The sequence below is a fragment of the Megalobrama amblycephala genome, linkage group LG5 (assembly GCF_018812025.1).
Source record: "Megalobrama amblycephala isolate DHTTF-2021 linkage group LG5, ASM1881202v1, whole genome shotgun sequence".
Lineage (NCBI taxonomy): Eukaryota > Metazoa > Chordata > Actinopteri > Cypriniformes > Xenocyprididae > Megalobrama > Megalobrama amblycephala.
The window spans coordinates 16,831,783-16,848,061 of NC_063048.1; the positions used below are offsets into that span (position 1 = coordinate 16,831,783).

The 16,279-nt window shown below is 37.7% G+C and overlaps 2 protein-coding genes across 5 annotated transcripts; one reads left to right on the top strand and one right to left on the bottom strand.

Moving 5' to 3' along the window:
• Positions 1 to 1,588: 1,588 nt before the first annotated feature.
• Positions 1,589 to 3,178, top strand: il17a/f1 (interleukin 17a/f1). The gene is made up of 3 exons (XM_048190884.1): positions 1,589 to 1,900; positions 2,007 to 2,215; positions 2,567 to 3,178. Exons 1-3 carry the CDS (start codon positions 1,856 to 1,858, stop codon positions 2,793 to 2,795), a joined length of 483 nt encoding a protein of 160 aa, XP_048046841.1. The 5' UTR covers positions 1,589 to 1,855; the 3' UTR covers positions 2,796 to 3,178.
• A 150-nt stretch (positions 3,179 to 3,328) lies between these two features.
• On the bottom strand, positions 3,329 to 8,522 carry stmn4l (stathmin-like 4, like). Of its 4 annotated transcripts, XM_048190883.1 has the most exons (7): positions 8,377 to 8,522; positions 6,922 to 6,980; positions 6,698 to 6,793; positions 6,370 to 6,575; positions 5,684 to 5,875; positions 4,588 to 4,605; positions 3,329 to 3,874 (listed from the first exon to the last, which is right to left on the bottom strand). In XM_048190883.1, exons 2-7 carry the CDS (start codon positions 6,932 to 6,934, stop codon positions 3,866 to 3,868), a joined length of 534 nt encoding a protein of 177 aa, XP_048046840.1. In that variant the 5' UTR covers positions 6,935 to 6,980; positions 8,377 to 8,522; the 3' UTR covers positions 3,329 to 3,865. The 4 variants fall into 4 exon arrangements, with proteins under 4 accessions (XP_048046840.1, XP_048046836.1, XP_048046839.1 ...); XM_048190879.1 differs by lacking the exon at positions 3,329 to 3,874 and having other exon boundaries at positions 3,942 to 4,605; XM_048190882.1 differs by lacking the exon at positions 3,329 to 3,874 and having other exon boundaries at positions 3,942 to 4,605; positions 8,367 to 8,456.
• Between the last annotated feature and the right edge of the window lie 7,757 nt (positions 8,523 to 16,279).

Genomic DNA, 16,279 nt, shown 5'->3' on the forward strand with positions numbered 1-16,279 from the left:
TGAAGCTTTATGAATCTTTTGTTTCGAATCAGTGGTTCGGAGCGCAGATCAAACTACCAAAGTCACGCCCCCCAGTGGTGAACCATTGAAATTTCGAAACACTTATGACGTAACGAAGCCTCGTTTACTGAAATCATGTGACTTTGGCACGCTCTCAACCACTGATTCAAAACAAAAGATTCGTAAAGCTTCGAAGCTTCATCAAGCAGTGTTTTGAAATCGCCCATGACTAGATATTGTTGAATAAAGTCGTTATTTAGTTTTTTTGCCGCACAAAAAGTATTCTCGTCGCTTCTTAACATTAAGGTTGAACCACTGTAGTCACAGGAACTGTTTTAAATATGTCTTTAGTAGCTTTCTGGGCATCTGAAAGTGTTAATTATCTTGTTGGCAATGCAGGCCTCACTGAGCCATCGGATTTTATCAAAAATATCTTAATTTGTGTTCGAAGGTCTTAAGGGTGTGGAACGACACGAGGGTGAGTAATTAATGACAGAATTTTTTTTTTTTTGGGGTAAACTAACCCTTTAAAATCATAAAGGCTTATAATCTACAAACAATATTCATTATCTGTGCTCACAAGAACAACATTTTTGAAATGCATGGAGTTAATGCAGTCATACTGTTTCGGGGGATTACGTTTATTGTATTACTGTCAATGGCATCTGCATCAATTCTGAGTCACATATGACCCTGCCTTTTCCATTCCAATCCATAGAAATTTCAGAGTAGGAGAGGGTCAGACCACAACTGCACCGCATCTGACGCAGTCGTAAACCAGCACCGGTGGGAAATTGTGCATCGGTGAGATGCAAACCTTTACACACAATCGGGCGGAAGTCTTCATGTCTAAATGACTTTCTGCAAACTATGTCAATCGAGGTCACTAGCATTAACAAAAGACAACGTGGAGGCTGAAATACAGTGGTCAGAATCATATTCGGCAAGACTTTAATTCAGCATACTAATATATACCTTTTGATCTGAATAAATGTGAGACGTCTGTCAAAGAAAGTAGGTTATGTTAGTAACTTGGTTGCTAAGGTGCAGTAAACACAATAATATGTGGCCACAAATGTATCTAGGCACGTCAGACATGTATGAATTTCATCGCATTAGATATAGATGGAACGTGTCCATATTTCTGACATCGGTGACTCCATAATTCCACTAAAATTCACCAGTTGGAAAAATGGCTCAGAAAATTGACGTTAGATCTGAGGAAATCTCTTGAAGCATTTGTTTGGAGGTACATATATTGTTATCTTATGTAATGAAAGAAAATACAGCATTTTTTTTTTTTTTTGGTGTGGGGGATGAAGTCTATAAGTGCATCATATTTAAAACATGTACAACTTTTTTTGTGGAAAAATATTTTTTCTTAAATACAATGAATGTCAGTTGGGTCCAATCGTTAGTGGAACATATCAATAGTTCTGCTATGACATCAATGACTTCATACATTCACTAAAATTCACTTTGGGTCCAGAAAAAAAAAAAAAAAAGAGCCTCAGAAAGGTGATTTCCAGAAGAAAATGCTTATATCGCATCTTAGAATGAAACAAAATACTGTATGCTTTTGAATAAAATTGTGAAGTCTATAGGTGCATCATATTGTTTAAAACACAAAGCATTGTGATACTCAATAACGAAAAGGATTTTTGCTGACACATTGAATATGACGACATGAATACCATCAAAGGCTAAAAATTCATCACAGGAAACGTACCTAAACCACTGCGGATGACGAACAGACCTCTCTATATAAACTGCACTTACCACTGCAAATGTAGGACAGCTAGACATAGGACTGACAGAAGACATCTGAAAAGATAAAGTCAAAACCTTGAGACAAATGAATGCAACAATGTCATCAGCGTTAAACATCCAGTTCCTCGTGGTGAGTATTGCTGAAATGTTAGAAGATGGCCTGCCATCTATACTGGCGATTTTTGTTGCTGAAGTCACAAAAAAGAGTCTGAAATGACAGTGTTTGTGTTTCACAGGTGGCTTGTATGATGGGGCTCGTTTTAATATCATTTGGAGCTGAGGGGGCACCTTCGAAACATCTTCAGAAGAAAGGAAGCGGCCAGCACAGGTCATCAGATGAATCGGATCCATCCTCGTCATACCGGTTGATCTTGGATTCTGAGTTCAAAGCGGCCAAACCGATCCGTTCGTTAAACAACGACTCCATCTCTCCATGGACCTACACGTAAGACCTTGTCCTATTTGAAAATAAAGGTTCTTTATTGGAATCAATCGTTCCATGAAGAACCTTCGACATCCATGGAACCTTTCCATTGCACAAAATGGTCTTCTTTATATATATATATATATATATTTTTTTTTTTTAGATTATTAAAATGATCTTCACGCTAAAAAGTGATTCTTTTAAGAGCTCCTCACTGAAAACTTCTTTGGGGAACGCAAAATGGCTCATTGCTGCAGTCCACCCCCTTTTGGAACCTTTATTTTTAAGAGCTTCTTTGTTGTTTTTATAATTAGAATGTGACTGTTTCAATCCACTTACCTAAAATTTCACATGATTCATTTTGTTTCATAGGTTTACGCATGACGAGAACCTGTACCCTTCTAGCATCGCAGAGGCGAAGTGTTCGCTGACTGGATGTTTGATCGATGAGAGTGAGGATTACCTGTCCCAACCTATTTACACCCAAATCATGGTCTTGAGGAGAATTCGAGGAGAAAAGCACAACTATTCCTTTAGAATTGAGTACAAAACCATCGCAGTGGGATGCACCTGCATTCGTCCATATGTAGAACACGTTTAAATGAGAAATCTAATGGAGTTACAGATGTTACAGTATTACTATTCTAAAACTTAAGGCGTAAGACTTAAGACTTTATAATTTATTTAAATAATCACATATGTACGTGTTCACAAATGTAGGATATTTATTTATTTTAACTGTATTTTTGGTTTTATATATTTGAGTTTTTTTTTTTTTTTTTTTTTGCTTTATTTTAATATTAAAACATTTCTGAAGAACCAGAAGAATCGGATTCATCATCGCCACACTGGCTGTTCAAACCTTCATCCGACTTGATCTGTCAAATAATCTAATTTATTAATGTCATTATATATGTGTTTGTAAATGTAGGTTGTTTATTTATTTTCACTGGGTTTTGTTTTATTAAAATCATTTGTATTAATTATTTATTTATTGATCCAAATCAATTGCAATAAATGAGAAAAAAAATACTACAACGATTGTTCTGATGGTCTATTTTTTCCTTTTTCTCTTTTTGGAAGCATTTAAAAAAATTCAAAACCTAAAACAAGGAAGTCACAAGGACAAAACTATACCAGCAGTCCTTTAATTCGCTCTGCCTCTAAAATATATGACAATTTCTGTACAGATTTATATAGCCAAATCAGACACCAGCTGATCATGAGGCAAGTGAACATATGTACAGCGGCAAAAGCTTGAGCAGTTTACCAAAAATAGAGCCTTAAAGACAAGACAGAAGACAAACTGACTGCATCCACATGGGCAAAGTACATGAAACCGTCCAAACGTCACTCAAATATTCATAAACTCAGAAAGTTACCACTCACATTCACTCATTTTTGGCACTATTGGCATACAAGCTCATCAAAGAGACAAACACATCTCTGCTTTTCTCAGATTAAGGTAGTAAAGATTCCTTCACAATCTTTGCTGGCCAGCCAGTTCTGTTCATCTAACAACATGGCCATCGTACCTTACAATGATATAATGATATCATAATCGGGTTTCAGAGTCATAATCTCATATGATCCAAGCTAATAAGCTCAGCGTGATAGTCAGTCCTTTGGTGAATGTTCTCCCATATGATCAGCGTGTGTTGTGGGAAGATCTCAAGGCACCTGGAACATAAAGTTCAGAGATATAGCAATTAATATCAGGACAAAGACCACACTTTCACACACCAAATGGCTTTTCACAAGTTTTATCAAGAGATTCACAGCATGCAAACATTAAAACGTTGATTCTGGCCACATTTAATACACTATATGTTGTCAGGTAACTAACAAATATTCTACTGTTTTTTTTCTTCTGCTAAGACACATAAATACAAAGCAAAACTACAGTACACAATACCTCTTTGAATACACAAATAATGTTACAAACAGCTAATTCACAGCAGAACAACACAAATACACATCTTGGTTACTCTTTAGTTTCCATCTGCCTCGTTGTTCATTATCTTTATCCTATCAGTTCATGCTAAGCTATTACTAAAGACTAAAGAAATAGATGATGCATGCATTTTACACAGTTTGGCGGCAAACAAATTGACAAAACAAAACAACTGTTTGGCATTTTCCAATTGATGCCCAATTCCACATCCACAATACACTGCGTTTTGTACTGCAGCAAACACAAGAATATAGTATCTTTCACTTCAAATATCGCAAGATAGGCCTTCAAATCGTTGCCAATTCCAAAGCACAGCCTTTCTTCCCATGACTAGTGCCTGCTAGGCCTTCTTTTATTGTTTGCTTTTGAAAAATTTGGACAAGAATTGCTCTTGATTCTACTGCCAGTCCAGTTATATGTGTTCCTTGTTTTTCCTCACCTCCTCAGCATGCTTGTCCTGGAAAAATACAAGACAAAAGGAAGAAAAACTATTAAATAATAGCTCAATCTCAACCCTAAAGTGTCTAAGCTTTAAAAAGATCTTCCTAGTGACACCAAACAGAATTGCAAAAAAAAATGCCTATTTCCAAACAAGTTCAAAACATTCATGCCTTAAACTCACACCTGTATATTAAATGATAGTTCACCCAAAAATGAAAATTATCCCATGATTTACTCACCCTCAAGCCATAGGTATATATGACTATCTTCTCTCAGACAAACACAATCAGAGTTATTTTTAAAAAAAAAATATCCTGGCTCTTTCAAGCTTTATAATGGCGCTCATGATTTTGAAGCCCAAAAAAGTGCATCTATCCATCATAAATGTAATCCACACGGCTCCAGAAGGTTAATAAAGGCCTTCTGAAGCAAAGCCACTGGTTTTTGTAAGAAAAATATCCATATTTACAACTTAATAAACTATAATAACCAGCTTCCAGTGAACAACAATAACCTCTGATGAACGCAGAAGAGCAGAAGATAGAGCAAAACAAAACACAGTCACAAATTAGAAGTCTAAAATGTGAATTTTTCAATAGAAATGCAGGAGGATTTCGATATAAGAGAAAATGAGCTTGAGTTTGTTGCACAGCCCAATTTGTTTGAACCGTGAGAGGTCGTGTCAGAGGTCCTGCTTCTGCCGTAAGTCGATTTGCGTATAGATGTTTGTCAGAAGTTGATTATTATAGTTAATAAAGTTTTAAATATGGATATTTTTCTTACAAAAACCTTTTTTTTTGCTTTTTGTGATGGATGGATGCATTTTTTTGGACTTCAAAATTGCGAACGCCATTCACGACCATTATAAAGCTTGGAAGAGCCATGATATTTTTTAATTTAACTCTGATTGTGTTTGTCTGAAAGAATATACGCATATACACAGAGGATGGCTTGAGGGTGAGTAAATCATTGGGTAATTTTGATTTTTGGGTGAACTATTCCTTTAAGCAACTCAAACAAACAGATTGCAATTCCTTTTTGTGCCACTAGTGGTGCACCTTTAAAAATGGAACTGGGTTAGGATGTCACCGTACCTTCTCCTGAAGACGTTCCAGCATGGCAGCGATGTGGGCCTCCCTGTTCTCTTTGTTAATCTCCATTCTTTGCTCCAGTTTTTCTTTGGCCATCTTGATGAAGTTGTTGTGTTCCTCTATGGCTTTCTGAGCCACTTCTCGTTCATGTTCTCTCTTCTCAGCCAAGTGCTTCAGAAGTTCAGCTTCCTGACACTGTGGAGATAATGCATAAGATTCAATATGAGACTCAACTAAAAACATATCTAGTGTTGTTAAAATCATTTTCCGTATTTGAAACAAACCTGAAATCAAATCAAATATTAAGACTGAAATAAATTGAAGTTAAAGTACTAAAATTAAATAAAAAAATACATTAAAGCTATAAAAATCAACACACCAATAAAAAAATAAAAAAACACACCAATAAATTAAAATAAATTAAAATGATAAAAAGGACAAAATTAAGTTAAGCACAAAAAAAAGTTATCAAAATTACTTAAACTAAATAAAAACTAAAATGATATTATATTAATATATGAATAATACTAAAACACTGAGCATATCCAGCTGAAGTTGTCTCACATTTATTGAATGTAAAGTTCAAATTGATGCATATATGGTAAGCCAAATTATATCTCCGTTATAGATATGCAAATGAAAGCTATAATACTAATACTAATTATCTTCCATCATGATGTATTCCTCACCTTTCTTCTCTCCTCAGCAGCATCCAGTTTCTTCTGGATCTCTTCCAGCGAAGGGTCCCTGCGAGGTGGGAAAGTGGGATGAAATTCCCTCTGACCATCAAAAGACGGTGGTCTGAGGATGACCTCAAAGGCCTGGCCCGATGACCGCTTGTTTAGCTCGATCACCTCCATATCTTTAATGATGCACAGGTTGAGGTCCACAACATCTAAAACAAAAAGATCCACAATGATTCATGTAACTAATTTTAAAATAATTCGATCAAATAAACTGAAAATCACGATGGAGAACAGACATAAAGAAAGATTTTTATAGAAGCCCTTAAGGTACCTTGTGTTTTCTTGGTGGGCTTTTCCCGAGGCTCTGGCAGGATGCAGGAGCAGAAGAACGACACTAGAGGGAGCTCCTTCATCTTCTCTCTGTATGCTGCAAGAGAGAAAGAAACAGTTATTTTAAGCCCGTTCCACTGATGCCATGTGCTTACACATCATTCCTTCTGCTCGATTAAACACTCACAAGTTCACATGTGAACGAGCAGGTGGACGTACACGTACCTGCAAGAGTCATCTTTCCTTCTTCTGAGTCCTCTGAGGCGTTTCAAACTCAGCTGATCCTACAGGAGAGAGAAACGATGATGTAATCAGAAACCAGTCAATCCATTCTCACGGATGTCTTTGTCCTATAAAGGCCCCACAAGGTTTAGCATCACAAGGAAATGTAGATTATGAAAAACAACAATAAATCAACAATTTATACTAAATCAATCAATCATAAAACAACAAATTAAAAATAAATGCAAAATTACATCAGATTAAGCATTTTGCATCGTTTTTTTTGTTGAAAATAATAATCTTAAAAATCCAAGATGTATCCTCTTACACAATTTTGCTTCTCAAGTAAATGCCTTGTTTGCAGTGTAAGAGTATCACACTAAGCACATAGTAGTATGCATACTATGGATACATTTCTTCAAAATCCACAAAACAAACAAATTCAGCAGTAAAGTACTTGAAAGCAGTCGTTCACAAAAGAGAGCATGAATGAATCTGGTTTGTTTAGGGTTGATGATCGTCTCTCAGCCTACGCGCCTTCTCTATCATTCTCTCTCTTTCGTCCTGCCTCTGTCCTCGCTGTGCCCCCACATTTCCCACGCTCACGATCGCTGCACCCGCTAACACCTTTGAAACTTCGTGACATTTTCAATGCATGGGCTTATTCTATACAACATCTCAACTCTTTCTCCATTCCTAGCATAAAGGCCGAAAATGTTGAGAATGTGCATTCTTTTCCCAGTCATGAGGGATGCACAAAGCAAAAATCAGCTCCTGTTTTATTAATGCAGCAACACAGCTGATATAATAAATAATACATGCTTTGGAACACAACCCAAAAGCATTGCCGTTCAAGCATCATGCATTTGTTTGCAGCTCATAATGCAAGTCATTTTCTTAACCTCCCACTGCTTTCTGATTAAAATAATCGCTTGGTGTTTTGAAAGCAAAGGTTGTGCCGCTTTATGAAGGGGCCGTGGCCTTTTGCACACCAACATATAATCTCACCTCTCAGTACCACCCACAGCGCAGACTAGCACACTCACCGCAGGACCTCCAATGCACACTTTGCCCTTTTTAAAATGAGCAGTGCACTTTCCTCCACTCCTCTCCTGTTTTTCACATTGCACTATGCAAAGCACCTTGCTTTAAGCACAACTGGTTTCTAAATTGCGGTAATAAGACTCTAAACAGTTGCAAAAAAAAAGAAAAAATACATATGCATTTCCATAGAAGTCTAATAAGCTAGGCTGCATGAGGTATCTCAAATCTAAATCTTGCAAGCATGCAAATCTGCAATGCAACACAATCTAAAGAACGCCAGACTACTTAATGCAGAACTTAATACTTAATACTTTCCGTAGTTAATAAAACTTCAATCGCATTAGTCCAACAGATCCTGCAAAAGCATGATACAATAAATAACAGGTTATGATATACAATTTCACCTTAACTCACCGACAGTGTGCTGTGATCTTCTGTCAGAATCTTTTCCTCGTGTTCAGTCTGACAGTCTGCTGCTGTTTGGATGCTCAACCTGGCAGCATCAGCACCACCTCTGCTAGATAAAGCATGACATCACCTTCCAGCGCTGTGATTGGTCGAGAGGGATGCAGGCTCCTGATGGGCTGGAATGGCTGGGAGTGCAGATAGGGGGTGGTTAACTCTTTGTTGAAAACGGGTTATGATTTCAGAGAAGGAAAGGGCATATTATTCTGCAGTTTTATGCAGAAGAAGCATTATTGAGTAACATTAGTAGTATTTAATAAGGAAACTGATATTGTTTTTTGGAGCTATCAAAAAAAAGTAAATATTATGTATCAAAAATGTGCTTATTCGTGAGCAAATATCAAGGCTTGAAACTCAGATGCATTTGCTTTTTTTACTTCATTTCAGTTTGGAATTGAATTACGTGCAGCATCGTGTGCTAAACCAGTTCTGTCTGGTTTTGGGAGCTGTTCGAAATGTCATTTCTAAAAACGGAGGAGGACAGGGATTTATGTGTCATCTTCTCACTCACTCACTCATGGCTGGAGTCTTGCTCATGACTATGACAGTGTAACCTTGCCAACATGCTCGTCTGGATGCGGGAAGAGCAGGCCTGTTTAAACAGTCTGTCAATGGCCCATCTGTTGCTCTGGTCCTGTGCCAAATCAATTGGAGTTTTCACAATTTTAAAGATAGTTTGTAGCACATTGCATTCATTTTGTAGAACGAACCTGCTTTTAATAAATCACATCATTAATGTCACAAAAGAATGGATTTAATGATCCTGAACAGGATTTGTAAATGTGCAGGATGAACTTTGATGGTTTCAGCATCCATACAAGGTGCTTATCTGAACCTGTTTGCAGTTCCGAGGTCTCTCAGGTGAGGTGGAAATACTCCCAGCGGTCTTGATTTGGATGTTGGATATGGTGGAACAGAACACACTGTACCTACTTTATTTCCCAGTAGTACCGCAACCCTCTAAGAACACTGACGTCAGGCACTTACCCAAACAAATGAAATGAAATTACCTGTCATACACCTTTAAACAATATTTAACGTCTTAACAAAGGAACTCGGTGTACGTGGGTTATTGCAAAAGAAAAGATAGCATTTTTGTACAAGTAAATGATATATAAGCACATAATTTGTGCAAGAAAGGATCACCCACCCATACAAAGAGGAGGGGAGCGTTGGGTTTGGTATGCTGGATGTGATCACCGGAGGAGGCCGCATGCAGGGGGAGGGGAGACGGCAGCGCTCACACTCTAGCGATGATGTCATCCAGCTGTCTGCTATAGGTGGAGAGTCTTGTGCCTGCATACAAGGGTTTTCACATGGCAACAGAGCAAAAAATGCAGCAAATGAGGTCCTGAAACTGATTAACAGAGAAGTGAAGGACAGAATGTGTAATGGTTAAATATAATGTGTGTATAATGGGAATTGTTCGCAAAAGGTGCACTGAAATCCTTTGCAGAGCAGTAAAGAGAGATTGAAAAGAGAAAGGTGGGGGGATGTAGTGAAGGAAAACAATGCGCCTGCAAGGAAAGCCTGATCATCACTGGTAACCCTGCTATGATGTCATTTCCAGCCAATCAGGAGCGGCGTGCTGGATTCTCTAGTCAGAATGATGCAGTTTCCAGTTCGCATCTGACCTGACAGGCAATGATGATGATGATGATGATGATGATGATGATGATGATGATGATAATATATATATATATATATATATATTTTTTTTTTTTTTTTTTTTTTTTTTTTTAAGAAAATGTGTTCTAAGGCTGCACATTACACACACACTACTTTTTTATTAGAAATAAATACTTTCATTCATCAAGGACACATTTAGTTGATAAAAAATGGTAGTAAAAATATTTATAATGTCACAAAAGATTTCTATTTCAATGCTGTCACGGTTTCAATATAAATCAACAAATCTGCTTTCAATAGGTAAAAGTATAAATTGTTTCTTGAGCAGCAAATCAGCATAGAATGATTTCTGAAGGATCAAGTGACACTGAAAACTGGAGTAATGATGCTGAAAATTCAGCTTTACAGGAATAAATTACATTTAAAATACACTGATCTGGCATAACATTATGACCACCTTCCTAATATTGTGTTGGTCCCCCTTTTGCTGCCGAAACAGCCCTGACCCGTCGAGGCATGGACTCCACTAGACCCCTGAAGGTGTGCTGTGGTATCTGGCACCAAGATGTTAGCAGCAGATCCTTTAAGTCCTGTAAGTTGCAAGGTGGAGCCTCCATGGATCAGACTTGTTTGTTCAGCACATCCCACAGATGCTCGATTGGATTGAGATCTGGGGAATTTGGAGGCCAAGTCAACACCTCAAACTCGTTGTGATGCTCTTCAAACCATTCCTGAACCATTTTTGCAGTGTGGCAGGGTGCATTATCCTGCTGAAAGAGTCCACAGTCACCAGGGAATACCGGTTCCACGAAAACATGGTATTTTCACATGGTCTGCAACAATGCTTAGGTAGGTGGTACGTGTCAAAGTAACATCCACATGGATGGCAGGACCCAAGGTTTCCAGCATAACATTGCCCAAAGCATCACACTGCCTCTGCCTGCTTGCCTTCTTCCCATAGTGCATCCTGGTGCCATGTGTTCCCCAGGTAAGCGACGCACACGCACCCGGCCATCCACGTAATAGAAAATGTTCACCTTCTTCCATTGCTCCGTGGTCCAGTTCTGATGTTCACATGTCCACTGTTGGGGCTTTCGGCAGTGGACGGGGGTCAGCATGGGCACCCTGACTGGTCTGTGTCTATGCAGTCCCATACACAACAAACTGTGATGCACTGCGTATTCTGACACCTTTCTATCAGAACCAGCATTAACTTCTTGAGCAATTTGAGCTACAGTAGCTCGTCTGTTGGATCGGACCACACGGGCCAGCCTTCGCTCCCCACGTGCATCAATGAGCCTTGGCCGCCCATGACCCTGTCGCCGGTTCACCACTGTTCCTTCCTTGGACCACTTTTGATAGATATTGACCACTGCAGACCAGGAACACCCCACAAGAGCTGCAGTTTTGGAGATGCTCTGACCCAGTCGTCTAGCCATCACAATCTGGCCCTTGTCAAACTCGCTCAAATCCTTACGCTTGCCCATTTTTCCTGCTTCTAATACATCAACTTTGAGGACAAAATGTTCACTTGCTACCTAATATATCCCACCCACTAACAGGTGCCATGATAAAGAGATTATCAATGTTATTCACTTCACCTGTCAGTGGTCATAATGTTATGCCTGATCCGTGTATATTAAAATAGACAACAGTTATATTAAATTGTAACATTGTTTCACAATAATACTGATTTTTCTGTATTTTTAATCACATAATGCATATAAACTACATTAAGCCATTTCCTTTTAATAAGGTATAATGTGTTGTCATTTTACAAACTAATTTTTTTTTTCCACATAAAAATACACAGTAAAGGACAGCTTCAGCTTAGTAGGAAATATTCTGACATCAGTAACACATCAGTCTAATAGCTTGTAATACTTATGGCAGAATGACTGATGGACACACTTTGCTTAAGAGGTACATTACGGTATGCCAGTTGAATTTTATTAGAACATATTGTGATGAGCTCATTCTGACACACCCCTCCTGAATAATACCGTGAATAATTCATAGTCATGCTTTGTTTTGAGTCAAAAATGCACAAATGCTTGTTTTTGTCCTGGCAGTGATCTTGTAGTTTAGTTTCAAAACTGTCCACAAGGGCATATATTAAGGTCAACAACGTAATGTAGGTTTGTAGCTGATCTAGGCTGTTTTCATGTCAGGTTGATTTATGTTATGGCAACATGTCTTCAATGTTGACATTTTATACAATAGGTTGACATTTTTTTAGTCATTTTTGATGTTTCATCTCAAGTCTGTTTTGTTTAAATTTTTTATTAAAAACTCTATAATACATTTTTTTTAATTTATACTTCAACACTAAATGTATAAAACTACAATACATTGTTTTCAAGGGCAATATCAATGCCCTGTTCAGTAGCTCAATTGCTTTTTGTGGCCAAGACATAAAGGTTTGTATATGTACAGAAATAGAATCTAATTTCATTTGAAGCGCAGACATTGAATGCATATGTCCAAACATTACAATCATGTGTTTGGATTTAGCATTTAATCTACTGAGTCCAAAGCTTTATACGATCTGATCCGTGTATTCTAAGGTGTGAAGCGCTCTGGAGAGCGTGATGTGGGAGAGTAGGTCATACTGTATCTGCAGGCTCTAAACTCAGGACATGACATCACTCTAATGGTCGCGTGCCGCATGACTCATAGCTTTTAACTCGGGTCGTCAGTATCTCTCTGGCCTGGACTTACGGTTAAACCAATCTACATGCTTAGTTTACAAGCAGTAAATAAAGAACAAAAGATGACATCACATAAAAAGATAAAAACAACAGCAATGTTCAAAATGGAATACTAGGGTGTTGCTTATTGCATGCTGCATTGTGTATGCTGTAGTGTACAGCATCTATTATTTCTTAAAAATGTTTGTGAAGAAGCACGTGATAAATGTAATAATATATGTTTAATAAATAATATTATTTTACAGTGTCAGTTACATGTAGTTACTGTAGCAATAACTAGAAATGATGCATAATTACATGCAATTAACCCAAATCCAATCCCTCACCCTATAACCCTATTAAGTACATGGAGTTAATTATTATTACTCACTACATAAATGTATAATTACACTGTAATACTGACACCTTAAACACCTCAAGTGTAACCATAAATAATTATAATAAACGTAATAATGTAATTAATAGTTGAATGTAATTGTAATGTAATCAATGTAATTAACAGTAGCATGCTACTTATTTTCCCACCTGATCTCACCATTGCACCTGATGTTCAGTTACCATATTGGAAGTAAATATGGTTAATCTGCATTTTTAACGTTGGCATTAAAAGGAAGTTGCGATAGTCTTTTTTCCTCCCTATTGTGACGCATGGGATTTTGTCCACAGGGAATTGATTAGATCGTTGGATAGTTGTGGTTTGCTATTGGTCGATCTCATGTGAGTGACAGGTTGCCCCGCCCTCACGCAAATAAACAAGTCATCAAAGAAGAGAGGAGGTGTCACCGCAAGAGGGAGGGGAAGTTATTTTGATTGAAGATTATGAGGGCACATGAAGTTTAAAAATAAATTGTGCACGGACAAATCATTTATAAAAAATACTTCAATATTCCATAAAATGTCATAAAAATTTTGTCAGTTTTGATTGCATGGTGACTTTAATTCAGGCAGATCAAATAATACCTAATTTTGGAACAGAAGTGTACCTAACTTATACTATTAAGTATAGTACTTAACATTTCTGGATTATGAATAATGTTGTGAATTTTTACTATGCACAAAATAAATGGATGACTAGGCCTATATTCCCCAAAATATGCAGTGTACAACAGAGTACACTGCACTGGATACTTGCAATGTGCTCGACTTGACAGTCCATTATGCCCAGTATGATGACTGAACTGCAAGTAATATCATCTGTGATATTTGACAATTTTTTCTTGATTTATTAAATTAGGCTACCAAAATTGAGATATTTTGACACACAATTGGATTACAAATACATTTTTTTTTTGCCTGAGATGACAACTAGACCACAAATCCACAAATTAAGCATGCACATAATGAAGTCATGCGACAATGTCGAACACAATCTTAATTGCTGCATAGTATATACCACTTCATGTTGTACTTCTAAAATATTAGGCAGTATTTGTTGTATACCACACATATTGCATTAAACATCTGCACACATGTGCAGTGCACCACTTACATACTGCTAAAATATCAATTTTTCAATATGCAATTGTAACAGATTTGGTTCTTGTATAGTTGGGAAAACATCATTTGTTGGCCATAAAGTGCACACAATTTAAATACTGGCATTCAAGCAGTGTAGGGGTGTCCTAGTACGAACAAACAGCACTTTGACCTTTAACATTGATAAAACACAGAATAACAACCGCAGACTGGTAAAAACCAGTTATGACTGACTTTTGGATCTCGCCAAGCAATGTTCTTCCTCCCAGACATGCAATTATAGTAGGCGTTTTGACACTTCCCGCTTCCATTCAACTCATCCTTTCTCCCTTTATGTTCAGCAAAAGAGCATTTGTATGTTTGTGTGTGTGTGGCGGCAGCATGGAAGGGTGTTAAGATGGAGCGCTCGTAAGCTCAACCACATAGTGACTCACGCTCTGTGAAAATTCAAAGGCATCTGCCATTGCTTAAGTTTGCCACACAACCTACACGCTTCAGAATGTGATGAGTCACCCACACAGCATGCATCTGTTCACGACTACTCTTATTCTAAAAACTTACAGACTAAAGTTAGAGTCTGCAGGACTTGGATGCAATTAAAATGTATATCCATACATCCATTCATTTAGCCAGTCATTTATCCATCCATCTTCAAAAAATATTTTGTCCTAAATGTGAGATTTATGTATTTGAATTGCACATAAACTTGGATGTCATGAAAATGTAAACCAATGTGAGCAAACACCAATTTTGGATTCGGTGCATACAGAGTCTGTATAGTGATCGATCCACCCACCCATCCATCATTCCATCATTCCATCCTCCCACCCATCCATCATTTCATCCATGCATCCATCCATCCATCTCCACACATTCAACCATCCATCCATCCATCCATCTCCACACTTTCAACCATCAACCCATCCACCCACCCACCTATCATCCACCCACTCAACTTCACCCATTCAACTATCCATCCATCCATCCATCCATCCATCCATCCAACTTTACCTATTCAACCATCCATCCAATCAATCAAACTCCACACAAGCATAAATGTATTTAGATATATATATATATATTCAAGATACATGCAATTTGATTGCATTCACCTAAACACATTTAAGGAGATTTTAAAGCAAGTGCTTAACTAATTCAACAGCTGCATGCAATTACAGTATGAAAATTAATAAATACCAGTCATTCAAGCACTTATGATTTATGTATTTGAATTGCACATAAACTTGGATGTCATGAAAATGTAAACCAATGTGAGCAAACACCAATTTTGGATTTGGTGCATACAGAGTCTGTATAGTGATCGATCCAACCACCCATCCATCCTTCCATCCTCCCACCTATCCATCATTTCATCCATCCATCTCCACACATTCAACCATCAACCCATATTCCCACCCACCCACCCATCCACCCATCCATCTATCCATCTCCACACATTCAACCATCAACCCATCCACCCGCCCACCCATCCATCCATCCATCCATCCATCCATCTATCCATCTCCACACTTTCAACCATCAACCAATCCACCTACCCACCCATCCAAACTTCACACATTCAACCATCAACCCATCCTCCCACCCACCTATCATCCACCCACTCAACTTCACCCATTCAACTATCCATCCATTCCACCCCACCCACCTATCTATCCATCCAACTTTACCTATTCAACCATCCATCCATCCATCCACCCACCCATCCATCCATCAATCAATCATACTCCACACAAGCATAAATGCATTTAGATAGATATAATCAAGAAACATGCAATTTGATTACATCCACCTAAACACATTTAAGCAGATTTTAAAGCAAGTGCTTAACTAATTCAACAGCTGCATGCAATTTCAGTATGAAAATGAATAAATACCAGTCATTCAAGCACTTATACTGTGAATGAAGGACAGGAAATAAATGTTTGAGTCGTTTCCTCGAAAGGAGAATCTCTATTATCTCTCCAATACTCACATTTAAAGAAATTGAAAGCTGAAGGTCTTGCTGAGTGGTATTT

Bases quoted from the DNA above. Each gene is read 5' to 3' on its own strand.
- il17a/f1 (XM_048190884.1), top strand. From the start codon at position 1,856: ATGAATGCAACAATGTCATCAGCGTTAAACATCCAGTTCCTCGTG. The intron at 1,901-2,006 runs GTGAGTATTGCT...TGTGTTTCACAG, and splicing joins TAAACATCCAGTTCCTCGTG to GTGGCTTGTATGATGGGGCT. The intron at 2,216-2,566 runs GTAAGACCTTGT...TTTGTTTCATAG, and splicing joins ATCTCTCCATGGACCTACAC to GTTTACGCATGACGAGAACC.
- stmn4l (XM_048190879.1), bottom strand. The intron at 6,576-6,697 runs GTACCTTAAGGG...TTTTTGTTTTAG, and splicing joins GCCCACCAAGAAAACACAAG to ATGTTGTGGACCTCAACCTG. The intron at 5,876-6,369 runs GTGAGGAATACA...TTATCTCCACAG, and splicing joins CTGCTGAGGAGAGAAGAAAG to TGTCAGGAAGCTGAACTTCT.